The following is a 15150-nucleotide window of genomic DNA, read 5'->3' on the forward strand; positions in this document are numbered from 1 at the left end:
GTGGGGGCCCAGGCTGGCCTGCCCTGCCAGAGTGGGGAGGCCCTCAGGGGAATTCCTCTGCCTCCCAAGTCTCCAGCTGTCTCCCAGGGCAGGAGAGGGCAGGGTCTGCTTCCTCCACACACTTGGAAACCACCAGGGACAAGGTCCTGCCTCAGCTCTAGACACCCGCCCCCTGCTCAGTCTGTGAGTGCATGTGTGCGTGTGTATGTCTGTGATGTACAAGTGAGTGCGAGCACGTGAACGTGTATGTCAGTGTGTGATGTATGTGCAGGTGAATGAGGCTGTGAGCCTGTGTGTACTCTTTATGAGTAGTGGGGGTGAGTGTGTAAGGAGGCCCCCCCAGCCTGTCGGTTTTGAATTGGTCCTCATGCCATCCCGGAGCAATGAGGGTTGATGAGACAGAGAGGCCATGTTTCCAGAAGATCTAGTTTTGGGCTTCAGGAGCTGTTTCTCAGTTACCTAGAGAGAGAATCCTTTCTGGTTAAAAGGACGCACAGCTCCCAGCCTTTGTCTGCCCCCCTCTGGCTCATCCCATGAGTGTGCGTGTTCCCGTGGCACACAGCACACTTTGGGGATCACTGCACATTGAGGGACTCTGGGGGGCTCCATGAAGCCGACCCCAGGGACACACCCCTCACTGGGCGTAGGCGGTTTCTGCCTCTCTGGATGAAGGTGCTCTCATCCTGTGAGGATTCTGGACGTGGCTTTGGAGCCTTTGGCAGGAGTGTGGCAGATGCCAAGTAGCCCCTTGAGAGCTGCTTCCACAGCCCTAGTCCCTGGGGCCTCTGCTCCTCTTAGCTCCATGTAAGGGGGGCTGAGGACAGCTGCCCACAGAGCCCTGTGTCGGAACTGTCTGGGGGTTTTGTAAAAGCCCAGATTTCTAGGCCCTAGTTTCCCAGGTGGCGCCAGTGGTAAAGAACCTGTCTACCAATGCAGGAGACATAAGAGACACAGGTTCAGTCCCTGGGTTGGCAAGATCCCCTGGAGAAGGCAATGGCTACCCATTCCAGTATTCGTGCCTGGAGAATCCCATGGACAGAGGAGCCTGGCGGGCTACAGTCTGTGAGGTCGCAAAGAGTCGGCACAACGGAAGTGACTTAGCACGCCTGCACACCTCGTATGTATGGAGTCAGAGCTCACAGGGTGGGGCCTGGGATCCGCTTTCTTACCGGGAACTCCAGACGCTTTTGCTATTGAGCCAGCTTGTGGGCACTGGGCCAGGAGACCAGGGGCTGACCAGGTCGGAAAAGCGTGGTGAGCTTGGGCAGTGACCTTCCCCAGCCCTCACAGTCCCCCAAGCCGGGTGCCCCAGGGTGCCCTTCCTTCGCCTCTAAGTCAAGTCAGAAATCCTCAGGGGGCCTTGGGAAAGGTGAGCAAGCTGCGACCTTCAGTCTGTTCCCGTTGGATGTGCCAAGGCAGCTGCTCTCACCAAAGTGGCCCAGGCTGGAGCTGAGAAGGCCGAGACAGTGCTCAGGCCACAGCTCTGCGCTCACTGAGGAGCGATGGCTGGCCTGGGTGCCTTGACTTTGCCCCAGGCGGGTTGGCCCGTGAGGGAGCCAGTCACCCGGCCCGGCTGCCAAGAACGGCCCTGACAAGATGGAAGCCAGCCAGCCCCCAGTGTTGTTTGGCTCCGGGGGACGGCTCTCTCCCACAGGAAGCCTTTCATCTCCACGGTGGTAATCGCGAGTTCAGAGGGACTAGCCTCCCACTCCAGGGAGCTCAGTGGGATTGTGCAACCCGGGCCTTTGCGAGGAGAACCCCTTTTATCTGCCAACTGTCTTGTTGTCTGTGAAGCCTGGGCAGACTACATGTACCCCCGTGTACATGCCATTTGCTTGTGGTTCTGGGAATTGGAATCGGTGGACAAAACAGGATTGGTGTTGCGGGGGGAGGGGGAGCATGGCTTAGGCTGGGGGTGGGTAGCTGAAGGGCCCATAGTCATCTGGTGGGTGGTGCTTTCCAGAAAGTTTCCCTGCTCTCCACAGCCAGCTTCAGACACTGCCACACTCCACAGGGGGAGACTCTCAAGAATGGGGATTCCCTTAGATGGGGTGGGAACTATGCTTTTTTAATCCTCCGTTCAGGGCTTAAAATGGAGAAGGGAACGGCTACACACTCCAGTATTCTTGCCTGGAGGATCCCACGCACAGAGGAGCCTGGCGGGCTACAGTCCGTGGGGTCACAAAGAGTTGGACACATCTGAGCAGCACACACACACATACACAGGGTCAGTAGGTCTCAACAGGGGGCTCTTCATAAGCACCAGCTCCCTGTCTCTTCCTCAAAGAGCAGAGCCTGGGGAGACGCTCCATCTGACTGACACTGAGGCGAGGGCAGGCCAGGTTAAGGGGACTCTGATCCCCACTCCCAGAGAAGCCGGCATGGAGGGTAAATGACACTGCAGGGAACACTCACTCACTCACTCATTCCTTCAACACAACGCTTCATATGCGTTCCAGCCTCTGGGGAACAGTAGTGGACCAGAGGCAGAGTCTCTGTTCTCTCAGAGTGTACATCCCTATGGGAGAGAAGGGAGGTAGGAAGTAACGATGCTGATGCATAATGTCATGTGAGTTAAAGAAACGGGCAGAGTGAAGACGGGAAAGAGAAGGGCTATTTCTGACAGGGTGGTTGGCTCAAGAAGGGCTGTCGTATTACACCTTTTCCCTGATGTTAAAAGCATTCTGTACTCTGTCATGGTTCCCACCACTTAAAGTTCTTAGGAAGCAGAGGTTAAAGTACCCATTGAGACCCCTTCTTTGATCCCTCACTACCCCTTTCACACACAACTTTCCCGAGAATCAAATAGTCCTCTAAATTTACCAACCATAAGCCACAGAACTGGTACGATGTGATAAAAATTGGCAGGTTGATGCTGTATCTGTTACCTTTAAGGCCACTTCATTTAAACCTGGGGCTGATGGCAAGTTCCACTCATATCACCACGGGATTTAGGCCACCCAAAAGAGTGGCTTACAGTTGGTAAATTTGGACATAGAACATTTGATTCTCAGGAAACCTTTTAAAGTTTGCTCTCCTGAATGGACACTTTTTGGGCTTCCCTGGTAGCTCAGCTGGTAAAGAATCTGCCTGCAATGCAGGAGACCCCAATTCAATTCCTGGATTGGGAAGATTCCCTGGAGACATGATAGGCTACTCACTCCAGTATTCTTGGACTTCCCTGGTGGCTCAGATGGTAAAGAATCCGCCTGCAATGGGGGAGACCTGGGTTTGATCCCTGGGTTGGGAAGATCCCTTGAAGGAGGGTATAGCAACCCACTCCAGTATTCTTGCCTGGAGAATCCCCATGGACAGAGGAGCCCGGCAGGTTACAGTCCATGTTCATGGGGTCACAAAGAGTCAGACATGACTGAGCAACTAAGTACACATGGACATTGGGATCTGCCCTGCCTGGTCCCTGGCTTTCAGGAGGATGGAGGGCAACATGTGATTTGTGATACGAGAAGGTCTGTCCAGAGGCCAGTCAGCCGGTGCTGATACTGGATGCCGCCAGAGTAATGGGCTTTCAGTCAGGGCACAGTGAGTGCTTTCCTGGAGAGGCAGGAGGTGTGGTGGATTTAGAGGCAGAGTTGGAGCTGGCGCCCTTGCTGCCCTGTTGTCTGGAGGGGCCCCAGACCCAGGACCAAATCATGACACCACCTACTGGGTTGCCTCTGTTCCTCTGAGCCTCATCTGTAGACTAGGATCCTTATCTTAGAAAACTATAGGCCCCTGGCTTACGTGAGTCACTTGATAAGTGATACTGGCTGTGGCTTGTTTGGCAAATAGCTTGATATCTCTCAGCTTTGATTCTCCATCTATGAGAGCAAGATATCACTACCCTGGCCTCATAGGGTTATTGTGAGGATGGGAAGATACCTGTAAAATTGCTTGTCACGGGGACTGGGGTTCAACAACGTGTGTCTAGTCTACAATGGGAGCTCGTCCCAGAGTGAGCCGGCAGGTGGGCAGGTGTGCAGAGGGTCATAAACACTGCCCACACAGCGCTCCGTGCCCCAGGGGACGGGGATTCTTCCCTGGTCACCAACTTAGCCAATGAAGGGAAAGTATGGGAGGGGGAGTGGGAAGATGGACTTTGTGGATGTTTTTGCTGATTGAAATTTTGCTTTCAGGCATTTCCCAGGTGGCTCAGTGGTAAAGAACCCACCTGCCAATGCAGAGGACACAGGTTCAACCCCTGGTCCGGGAAGACATCGCAGATACCCACAGAGCAAATAAGTTCGTGGGCCACCACTACTGAGCCTGCGCTCTAGAGCCCAGGAACTGAAATTATTGAGCCCACGTGGTCTAGAGTCCCGTGCTCCCCAACAAGAGACGTCATCGCAACGAGAAGCCCGCACACACCAAGAAAGAGGAGCCCCCCACTCGCCGCAACTAGAGAGAAACCCAAGTAGGAAGGAAGACCCAGTGCAGTCAAAAATAAGTAGTAAATAAATAAAAATTATTAAAAAAAATTTTTCTGGTTTCAGAAATTGGAACTGACAATGTCTACAAGGCACCAGCTGAACGGATCATGTGCTGGGAGGAGGGCCGGGCGGGGAGCACCAGAGGCTGGTGAAAAGCGCGGTGTCACATCTCACAGCTCCCCTTCCCCTGCTGAGTGATGGTGCTGCTCCCCCACGCTCATCATTAGCCCTTTCCATCTGCTGACTCATTCTCACACCGCTCCAGCCCCGGAAAGCTGAGCGTGTGGAAGGAGGCCTATTAATAGCCTTTTCCTGGGAAACTCATCCCGGCTATTTCTAAGACCGTGTGAAGGCAAGCCCTGAAGCCCTGCCCCTCATCCTCACCCCCTACCTCACCAGCCCGCTCCTCGGAGTTGACCTGTGATAGTTGTAGGCACGGGTGGAGAGTGGGTGCCCAGCAGGCTCTGGAAGGTCTGTTCTGTCCCGTCTATATTTGTCAAGATTTCAAAATGGTGGCCTGTCCGTTTTGGCCAGAGAGCCAGGCATGGGAGCGGTCCTCTGCAGGGGCTGACAGAGGGCTCCTCGAGGCACCTCACATATGGAGCAGGTGAGCAAGAGGATGCAGGACAAACCCCGGTGAGGCAGGGAGCCACGGGGGCAGAAAGCCGCAGTGCCAGCAAACAGGACTGGGTTTGCCTGCGGAGGGGCTCTGTGGGCCCCACTTGGCACACAGGCTGCAGAGCCCAGAGGGCACCCGGCCAGTGCGTGCCACGCAGGCAGTGGTGCCCGAGGTGGCCTCCCGACTGAAGGAAAGTTACCTGGCTCAAAATAGCCTGGAGTTAAAACTCCCCTCAGAATCCTCCCCACCATTCTACGCAAAACAAAGAAGTCTCTCACCTGAAGAAAATGGACATTAAGGTTGATTACGCTCAGCTCCCAGCCGGTGCAGCCTCTGGCCGATCTCCAGAATTCCTTGCCCCAGCTGTTTAGGAGAAAACTACTCCAAACCACCTTGGAGAAGAACAGGCCCCCTTAAGACAGCAGAGTTCCATATATATGCCTATATATACACTTACTCTTTCCTTGGGTTAGTGCAGCAGCTCACTAACCTGACTGCTGCCCCTTCTCGCCTCATTAAAGGTGATCTCTTCCTGTAAAGTGCCGGTCTCTTTCTTTTTCCGAACCGTGCCTTCTCTAACTCCCTTACCCTACATTGACCACAGCCAGATGGCGCAGCCTGCTTTGGGGACATCATCCGCTACAGTGAAGGGTGTCTCTGGGTGGAACAGAATCTGCGGCAGGGCAGGGCAGACGGAGCCCCTGGGCAAGCCTGAGGCGCTCAGAGGAGGTCCAGCTTCTTGGACATGGTATTGGGACGTGGCCAGCGCACTCTCTGAGGGGGCCTTTTAGAGGGGCGGCTGAATAAGAGGCAGTCCAGAGCACTGTGTGTTGGGTTTTTTTTTTTTTTGGCTCAACTTCACTGCACGTGAGCTGTGTGCACTTGGTCAACACATGATCCTCTCTGGGCCTCAGTTTCTTCAACTCTGAAAAAGATCGTGTTGGACAAGATGAACTCCAAGGGCTCTTGTGGGCCTGACTGTCCTAGCTCATGCTCTGTGCCTGCTCAGAAAACGCAGCTCTGAGAAGACAGAAGCGGAGCCCAGTGGGTCAGGAGATGGACTGGCAGACTAACGGGGGCGGAGGGGAGGAGAGGGGATTCTCTTTCCCCCAGGAGCCATCCCCATCCCTTGTCATTAGAAAGCCGTGCCCACGGCTCCTCTCACTCACTGGCAGGTGCATTCCTGCCCAGCGAAAACAGGCCGGCGTGTGGCTTTTATGGGCCGGAGGCAGCCTTCAGGCACCGTCGGCTGAACCCTGGCTTCCCCGTCCACCTCCCTCTGGCCCCCAGCTCTTCCCCTTTCGTCCAAAGCTTTTTTGTACAAGTCAGGACTCAGAAGCCTCCGGGGACAGAATGAGAGTGATGAGCAGGGGTCTGGGTAATGAAGGAGGCACTTGGTCTACTGGGGTGGGGGTGATGGGGAGACAGGCAGAGGGAGGCGAACCTTAGACCTGGAAGTGACCTTGGTGCTTCCCCAGCTCCCAGCAATCAGCAAGACCTGTGTGACCCCAAAAGAAGTCTTCTGCATTCACTTCTCCATCTTTCAAGTGGACCAATCTGCCCCTCTGCCTCAGGAGGTGGTTGGGAGCATTCAGTGGCCCTTAGACAGCCTGCTGCTTCACTGGCCCCCAGCAGGGAGTTGGGGGGACAGGGCACTGTCACCTGGACAGGGGAGAGTCACTGGGGACCTGGGGGCTCAGGGGATTCAGGATTAACTGCTGGGGTGGGAACAACTCAGTTCCCAGCTCCTGGGTACTTGAACACTATTCACCGCTATGGAAGGGAACAATGGGACTATACAACCTGTCACTGGTCCATGGCATCAGGACCAGTAACCAGCCAAGCTGAGGCTAGCCAGGGACCCAGCATGCCCCAGGAAGTAAGATTACTTACTCCAATAGAGTCTCTCTAGGATATCTGGATTGGACCCATGGAGAAAATGGGACAGTGGCTGAAGGAGCAGAAGCAGAAAGAATTCCCGCCCCACCCCAGGGAAGAAGCAGGGCTCTGGACCCGGGTCGGCGGGGAGGGCACATGTCTGCGGATGTTACAAGGCAACAACAACTGTGCTAACGGATGGGAGCAGAGCGGACACATGGAGCAGAAAACATCAGGAGAAGCAACCAGGAGGGCACTTGACAGGAGACGGAAGGCATGCTGGGGGTGGGGGGGCCTCGCTTCCTTCCGAAGGGATTTCCATGAGTCTCTGATTCTTGGGACCAAAATAGCTGGAGAGCATCGGGCTTGGGGGGCTGGAGCAGCCCGAGGAGAGGACAGAGGTTCTTCTCTGGAAGGCCAGGAGGAGCCGGGACAGGTGAGCGCCGGGAGGGAGGGATGTCGTGAGCACAGTGCTGGCAACCGAAAAGCCTGGGGAATACCTGGGGAAACGGTGGGGAAACGGGAGAAGATGAGTGTGGTTGGAGCCAAGGATCCAGAAGGCTCACAGACCAGAATTTACAAACATTCAGAAAGATACATTGTTGTATCAGGATGCTTCCAGTTGCTCCTAACAGAAAACCCTGCCAAATCTGGGTTAAACTCGGCAGGACTGGACTGGCTTATGTTTGGGAAAAGCTGGCACCCCGTGGCAGGCTCCAGGCAAGGCCGGATCCAGGGTTCAGAGGCCACAGCAACAACCTTACATCAGCACCTTTTCATTCTTCTCCTGAAGGAAGCGTCATCCTAAACCCACCAGCCTGGCTCCAAGGCAATCTGCCATAAACATAATTGAAGGAATATTTTCTTTTAAAACAGTCAATGAAAATGCATATATTTTTAAATTTGATTCAGAAATTGGCTTCCAGGAAATTGATTTTAGGCAAATTGCCCTGCTTTCAGATATTCTTGAGAACAGAGGTGGCTGGCAGCAGCACCTAGAACTGTACTAGCTTCTCTATTCATGTCCAAGAGGAACAAAAAGGGCCTTCGTGCCTCCGCCTGACATGGGTCACTCTGGTGGGTCATCTGGGCTCATAGACCATTTCCTGAGCCAATGACCCTGGTCTGGAAAATATACTGGCTGGTGTGGACCTATCTCCATAGCTTTTCCTGAACCAGCCACAAGGACCAGGCTGATGGGGCATCATTTCGGGGCTTAAGCCACTTGCACCCCACTCGTGAGGCTGGGGGTGGGTAAAAGCACACCCTGGGTATGTGGCTGGGAGATGCCCTGGAAAGACTTTGGTGGTCACGGGTGCTGAGAAGGCATCAAGGATGCTGGTTACAGCTGGAGACCGTCTTGATGAGCCAGCCGATTGGACTTTCTTCTATAGGCAGCCAGGTGCATGCGAGAGTGCCAAGTCGCTTCAGTAGCATCCAACTCTGCAACCCTAGGGGCCATAGCTCACCAGGTTCCTCTGTCCGTGGGATTCTCCAGGCAAGAATACCAGAGTGGGTTGCCATACCCTCCTCCAGGGGATCTTCCCGGCCCAGGGATCGAACTCGCGTCTCTTGTATCATGCAAGTGGGTTCTTTACCACCAGCACCACCTGGGAAGCCCAGGCAGCCAGGTGACACTGGAGTGTTTCAGCCTGAGATGCAACCTCTTCCAGGTGGTATTTTAGCGAGATTAGCCTGATTGTAGAATGGTTGGGAGAAGGGAACGTCTGGCAAACCCACAGGGTCATTAGAGAATGCAGGAGGTTAGGCAATGAGGACTGAAGCCAGGAAACCAAAGCCAAAGAGGAAAGATGCGGGGGGGCAACTAGGAAGTATTTTGAAAGAAGTAAATAGAGTGTCTTATTGGACATGAGGGAAGTGGTTGGGTGGTGGCAGAGAAGGAGTCAAAAATGACTACAAGGTCTCTGACTTGGTGAAGATTTTGGAGTTCCTGCCCCATCTCCTTAACCCCTTCTCTGAGAGCGGTCCCCTCACTTGCAGGGAGGAGCCCTTGTCCTGGAGCCCCATCGTTTTGGCGGCCTAGCCCTCCTCCCATTTCTAGCAATGGACACTTCCCTCCTTCTAGGAATTGCCCTCTCCCAGCATCCCTCCACAGTCACTGTGCTAACATACCGGCCCTGTCTAGGGGCACCTGACCTGGGGTGAGGCCATCAGAACTTCGCCTCAGCTTGGCACTAGAACTGAGAAAGTGAGGTCTGTCTCTCTCTGGGAGGTTGAACATAGGAGAGGCGAGTTTGTGACCTGCTACTGGCCTCATTCTTCTACACGGACCAAGGAGCACAGGAAGAAGTCTGCAGTATGAAGAAACACATAGCCAATGCAGATACGGCTTCTGAGAATGTGCCTGGATCCCTGAAGGCTGTCAGCATTCTGCTTGTACTTCCTGTTCTTGGGCTCTAGGAGACACCCACTGGCTCTTTATATACATTTTGAGGAAGTATTTCTGAAGTCGGGAAATCAGGAGTAGCTGTGGATTCTAAAGAGAAACTACGTCAGTGTGGAACTTATTTGCATTACCAGCGAGGGTACTGGAGGTGTTTAAACTGTACCGTCAGTCACGTGGAGATGTCATAAGGAAATGCTAACACTTGGTGAGCAGATCCTTAAGTGAAGAGGGAAACCATAGGAATGGTGAGATCTCCCAGAGAGAAAATGTGGAGAGGAGTTCAGAGGAAACTTCCAGAACAATCACGGTTTAAGGAGATCCAGCAAAGAAAAGAGGAGGGCAAGGCAACCCATTCCAGGATTCTTGCCTGGAGAGTCCCAAGGACAGAGGGGCCTGGTGGGCTACAGTCCATGGGGTGGCAAAGAGTCGGACGTGACTGAGCGACTGAGCACAGCAAAGGATTTACCAGAGAGATGGGGCAGCTAGGATGGTAGTGTCCAAACAAGGGACACTAAGGGAAGAGTAAATTTGAGAATTTTTTTTTGATGGAAATTTACTTTCTGATTCAAATTTTACTTTTAATTAAAAGGTTCATGAATAGCCAATACAATTTTGAAAAACAAGAACATCTTGACAAAACACATGTCAAATTGATCTTACAATCATTCTCAGTTAAATGCTGTTAAGCCAATTAAATTTGAGGCAAGTGTGAGACACATTAGCATAGTTTTACAAATTAAGATCCTCAAATACAGAAAGTCATGGTGTTTGGCAAAAAAAAAAAAAAAAAAGAAAGAAATAATTGGTAAATTCAAGGATCTTAACCAACAAGGAAACATGGATGAGTTCAGGCTGAATTTGGGCAGCTCAGTAATGTTCCTTAGATTGCAGGTTCTGTCCACTTCTCTTCTCTGCTGCACTTGGGACTGGATGCATCTAAATAAAGGTAGACTCCTCCCTTGGCTTAGTATCTGGAAGGACAGAAGAGCGAAGGTTTTCCCGTCAAGGACTCTCAACTTCTCTCTGCAATCTGATTGGGCCATTTAAGATCATGTGAACACTCCTAACCCAATAAGACTCACTAGAGCAATGCTGCTTTACTGATAGGCTTGGGCCAATCAGGAGCCACTCTTTGAGCTGGGGGTGGGATCAGATCCCGTGTAGCTCCTCGCTGTAAAGGCTGGCAGCCACACCTGCAGCTCCAGGGAACATGCTCAGGGTGGTGTTGAGGAGAGAGGGAACTGGAAGCATCAAAGGCAATAAGAGTCCCCTACAAGTGGCCCACAAGGCCTGCATGAGCTGGCCCTGCCTTACCTTGCTCTTGATTTCTGTGCTTTGTAAAATTCCCAGGATGTACCAAATTTCTTCCTCCCTCATGATCTTCTCATAGACTGATCCCTTTATGGGGAATGAGTGAGTGAGTGAAAGTTGCTCAGTCATGTCCGACTCTTTGCAACCCCATGGACTATACAGTCTGGAATTCTCCAGGCCAGAATACTGGAGTGGGTAGCCTTTCCCTTCTCCAAGGGCTCTTCCCAACCCAGGGATCAAACCCAGGTTTCCTGCATTGCAGGTGGATTCTTTTCCAACTGAGCTATCAGAGAAGCCCTATGGGGAATACTTGACAATATTTGTTGCCTTAACTAATTCCTATTCTTGTAGCAATTCTCACTTAAATGTTATTCTTCAAAGAGATCTCTCCAATCCTCCTAACTAAATTAGCACCCCCTAATCCCACTTAGGTGGCTACTAGAATGAGATTTCGAATCGTAATTATGTTTATATTGCACTCAGTTGTACCTCTGTAGTGCAGGGCTCATGTTTGTTCTGCTCACCAATGAACCCTCCAAGATTGGCACACAGCAGAAGCTCGAGGAATATTTGATGACCACTTCTTTTTCTGACTCACATCTATTGTCTTTTTTGGGCCCCTGAGACATCTTTGGAGGTTTCTTGAATGTAAATATTTCTATAAAACAATATCTCTTCCAAAAGAATGATGACTTTAAATGAACCTAAGCAATAAGGAATGCCTTGAAAGCTTACAGAGTCCAAGCAATGGGGCTTATAAAAATTTATATCTTTTTAGTATGTTCAGGTAATTTATGCTTCATGTCAGTTACATAAAGACAAGACTAGAGAAAACTAGTGAACTAATTAAACACTGTCTTTGTTTCACTCCCTACCTTATTAATTCATTATATTATCAAACATTTGTTGAATGCCTCCTCTGCAACAGCAATAGGGTTGGGCTATCAGACTTGGCTCCGTTTCACAAACATGTGTTAGGGCTGTTCTAGCTACTAAAGCAAGAACTGAATAAACACATAAGTATGGTTTTCTACTACAAAGCCTAAAACAAATAAGCTTTTCTGGTTAACCATTAGATAACTCAATAAACTTCAGTTACTAGGAGGACATTCTTGTATAGTTTTCTAGTCATTGTTTCTAGTCATAGTTTCCTCTTAAGGGAGAGACTTAAGGTCTGGCAGTCTGCTGGAAGGAAGGCTGGAAGCTTGTCTTGAAATCATGTTCACACAGCAAGCATGCTGATTCTGCTCAGATTGCATGGCTCTTTGGCATGGCGAGAGGTGGCTATCAAAAAATATTGTGGGATAATTAAATCATCGCCTCCTCCTAGCTACCCCTTGGAATTCCCACTGATCCTAGTTAACTGAAGCATAATTGTATTTTGTTTTTAAGACTTTCATATATCCCAGGCTTCAAAATCCACTAAGATTTCAAAAACAAAATATCAAAAGGAGGAAGCAGCAGTGGTCTTTGATGACTTACCAACTATTTTCCAGTTGCCCAGGTTTCTTCTCTCATAGGAAGGCACCAGTGAGAACTTGACTCTTAAGGCTGATGTCCACAACAAGCTATGATATAGAGCATATTTGAGTACTTATTTTTGTCAGGTGAGGGCTAAGGGGAAGGGCAGTTTGGGACCCTGAATAGGAAAAGAAAAGAAAGAATCTGTAAACTGGCAACATGGAAGCATATATTCACCTACTTCATATGGACACTGTGGCATCAAAATCAGAGGAATGTGCTGTGCAAATACAAAGGGTGTCATTTAATAGTTTCCAAGTGGCCTTTCTTGTTTTATTATCACCCATCCCCTCCCTGCACATTGAAATAGAAAAAAAAAAAAGACTTGTTTGTATTTATCCTTTTCATTTGTGCTGAATGAACACATTTAACTCAAGGAAAGCAGAACTAGACAGATCCGGTTTAATTGCACAATTAGATATTAATACAGTTTTGGAAGATAAATGCTTTATGACCTCAGAATGAATCAGCTCTCAGGGCAAGGAGACTTTAAAACAGAGGCAGGAATGCCTGCTGTCCATTGCTGTAGCCAGCAAGGCTGAGCTTCACGCTCACACAGTTTAGGAGCTGGATTAATAAGAATGTATGAAACTGGACTTCATTCTCCTTCTCTTTCCAGGCTCCATCCCTGGCTTCACTTCAGAGCCTTCATTTTTAATCTCCAAACTATAGTTTCTAACCAATCATAAATAACCTGAATATCAAGGACTATCTAACTTCCAACCCAAAGTAGGTGCTCAATTCAACTCCAGGGCTGAATCAAAGCATTCAGTTCAGTTCAGTCGCTCAGTCGTGACTGACTCTTTGTGACCCCATGGACCGCAGCATGCCAGGCCTCCCTGTCCATCACCAACTCCCGGAGCTTACCCAAACTCATGTCCATTGAGTTGGTGATGCCATCCAACCATCTCATCCTCTGCCATTCCCTTCTCCTCCCGCCTTCAATCTTTCCCAGCATCAGGGTCTTTTCAAATGAGTCAGCTCTTCGCATCAGGTGGCCAAAGTATTGGAGTTTCAGCTTCAACATCAGTCCTTCCAATGAACACTCAGGATTGATCTCCTTTAGGATGGGCTTGTTGGATCTCCTTGCAGTCCAAGGGACTCTCAAGAGTCTTCTCCAACACCACAGTTCAAAAGTATCAATTCTTCAGCACTAAGCTTTCTTTATAGTCCAACTTTCACATCCATACATGACTTCTGGAAAAACCATGGCCTTGATTAGACGGACCTTTGTTGGCAAAGTAATGTCTCTGTTTTTCAATATGCTGTCTAGGTTGGTTATAACTTTCCTTCCAAGGAGTAAGCGTCTGTTAATTTCATGGCTGCAGTCACCATCTGCAGTGATTTTGGAGCCCCAAAAGATAAAGTCATAGATGGCCGAATAAATGTCCTACTTGATAACCATGCTGTAGATCAATTACTACTGTAGGTTTAAAAACATGGAATGGATTAAAACACTGGGAAATCAGAGCACCTTGTGAGCCCTTAAAAGAAACGGATTATTTCCTGACGTAGAGTAGCAGCTGCGCTTTCTCCAGTGCAATGGGCAGGTGAGAAGTGTGGATTCTTCTCTGTATCTTTTTACTATTGGCAAATCCCAGAGAATCCCACACTGGTGCATTTGCAGTGAGCAGGCACTTCCATAAGAGACACCTCATTTCACTGATCTTATCCAATTAACAAAAGGAGACAAACAAATTAAAAGGAAGTCCCTGATGTGGCTGAGATCCAGTGTGTCTAAGTGGGTAAACAACATAATTACCATCGCCTTCCCTAATGAAAGCACCACGCTCAGGGCTGGCTTTGAACAAGCAGCTCTAGTTTTGCAAGAGTTAGCTACTGTCTTTTCAAGGAAAGGTGAGGAGGAAATGTGTTGAAAACAAAAGTTTTGGTTTAGACACAGATGGTGAGGGTTGATACCTATTGGAAATAACTGTTGAAGGAAGTCAGAGAATGTTTGTTCCTCACGTCTCAAATATAATCTTGTCTCCAAGCAAGGAGCCTGGGGAGTTCTCCAGGACTCTTCCCATCTGGAAATTCCAACGTCCTAATGGGATGCACTTTCCCTGTGATTTATGCTGATTTATGTGTCAGAGTGAGGAGATTCTAGAGGATGGACTACCCTTGAGAACGATCAGTGGTGCTTCTGAGGATCACCTATGCTTTTCTGGTGACCTGACTCCAGGGTACTCTACCGACTGATTCTGCTCACCTGATCTAGAGGAATGAGGCCCACCTGGGTCTTGCTGGCTTGCATACAAAGGAAATGACTTGGTAGTACATATACTTTAAGGGTGGAGAAGGCAATGGCACCCCACTCCAGTACTCTTGCCTGGAAAATCCCATGGACAGAGGAGCCTGGTAGGCTGCAGTCCATGGGGTCGCTAGGAGTCGGACACGACTGAGCGTCTTCACTTTCACTTTTCACTTTCGTGCATTGGAGAAGGAAATGGCAACCCACTCCAGTGTTCTTGCCTGGAGAATCCCAGGGACAGAGGAGCCTGGTGGGCTGCCGTCTATGGGGTCGCACAGAGTCGGACACGACTGAAGTGACTCAGCAGCAGCAGCAGCATACTTTAAGGGTAGAGGTATTTGCTCTTGTCTGTAACAGTGGAACAATTAGCAAAGTTACAAATTGTTCATCAGATTTTGAGGCTACTCTTGGTTTAGTTTTAGGAATTTGTTGCCTTGTTACGAGGTGTGTATGTGCGCTCAGTTGCTCAGTCGAGTTCAACTCTTTGCAACCACATGGACTGTAGCCCACGAGGCTTCTCGGGCCATGGGATTTTCAAGGCAAGAATACTAGAGCGACTTGCCATTTCCTACAGGAGGGGATCTTCCCACCCAGGGATTGAACCTACATCTCCTGCATTGGCAGGTGGATTCTTTACCACTTAGCTACCTGGGAAGCCCTGGTAGGAGGTAACATGACCTAAAATAGGTGGCTTTCTACGCAAATCAGCAAATTCAATGTAACTCCAGCCGAT

General features: G+C 50.1%; 1 protein-coding gene across 7 annotated transcripts; it reads right to left on the minus strand.

Moving 5' to 3' along the window:
• Nucleotides 1-6733: 6733 nt before the first annotated feature.
• LOC129654085 (uncharacterized) lies at nucleotides 6734-14077 on the minus strand. Of its 7 annotated transcripts, XR_008715401.1 has the most exons (4): nucleotides 13031-14077; nucleotides 12125-12210; nucleotides 10161-10302; nucleotides 6734-7424 (listed from the first exon to the last, which is right to left on the minus strand). XR_008715401.1 is itself a non-coding variant. In XM_055583672.1 (3 exons), exons 1-3 carry the CDS (start codon nucleotides 10769-10771, stop codon nucleotides 6955-6957), a joined length of 738 nt encoding a protein of 245 aa, XP_055439647.1. In that variant the 5' UTR covers nucleotides 10772-11210; the 3' UTR covers nucleotides 6734-6954. The 7 variants fall into 7 exon arrangements, 1 of the variants encoding a protein (XP_055439647.1); XR_008715400.1 differs by lacking the exons at nucleotides 10161-10302; nucleotides 12125-12210; nucleotides 13031-14077 and adding exons at nucleotides 8394-8534; nucleotides 9187-10154; XM_055583672.1 differs by lacking the exons at nucleotides 12125-12210; nucleotides 13031-14077 and adding an exon at nucleotides 10646-11210.
• Between the last annotated feature and the right edge of the window lie 1073 nt (nucleotides 14078-15150).

Source organism: Bubalus kerabau, chromosome 5 (assembly GCF_029407905.1).
Source record: "Bubalus kerabau isolate K-KA32 ecotype Philippines breed swamp buffalo chromosome 5, PCC_UOA_SB_1v2, whole genome shotgun sequence".
Classification (NCBI taxonomy): Eukaryota; Metazoa; Chordata; class Mammalia; order Artiodactyla; family Bovidae; genus Bubalus; species Bubalus kerabau.

Coding starts and splice junctions, on each gene's coding strand:
- LOC129654085 (XM_055583672.1), bottom strand. CDS start 10,771: ATGACTGAGCAACTTTCACTCACTCACTCATTCCCCATAAAGGGATCA. Junction 10,303..10,645: donor GCACAGAAATCAAGAGCAAG/GTAAGGCAGGGC, acceptor CTGTCCTTCCAG/ATACTAAGCCAAGGGAGGAG. Junction 7,425..10,160: donor GAACTCATCCATGTTTCCTT/GTTGGTTAAGAT, acceptor CCGTTTCCCCAG/GTATTCCCCAGGCTTTTCGG.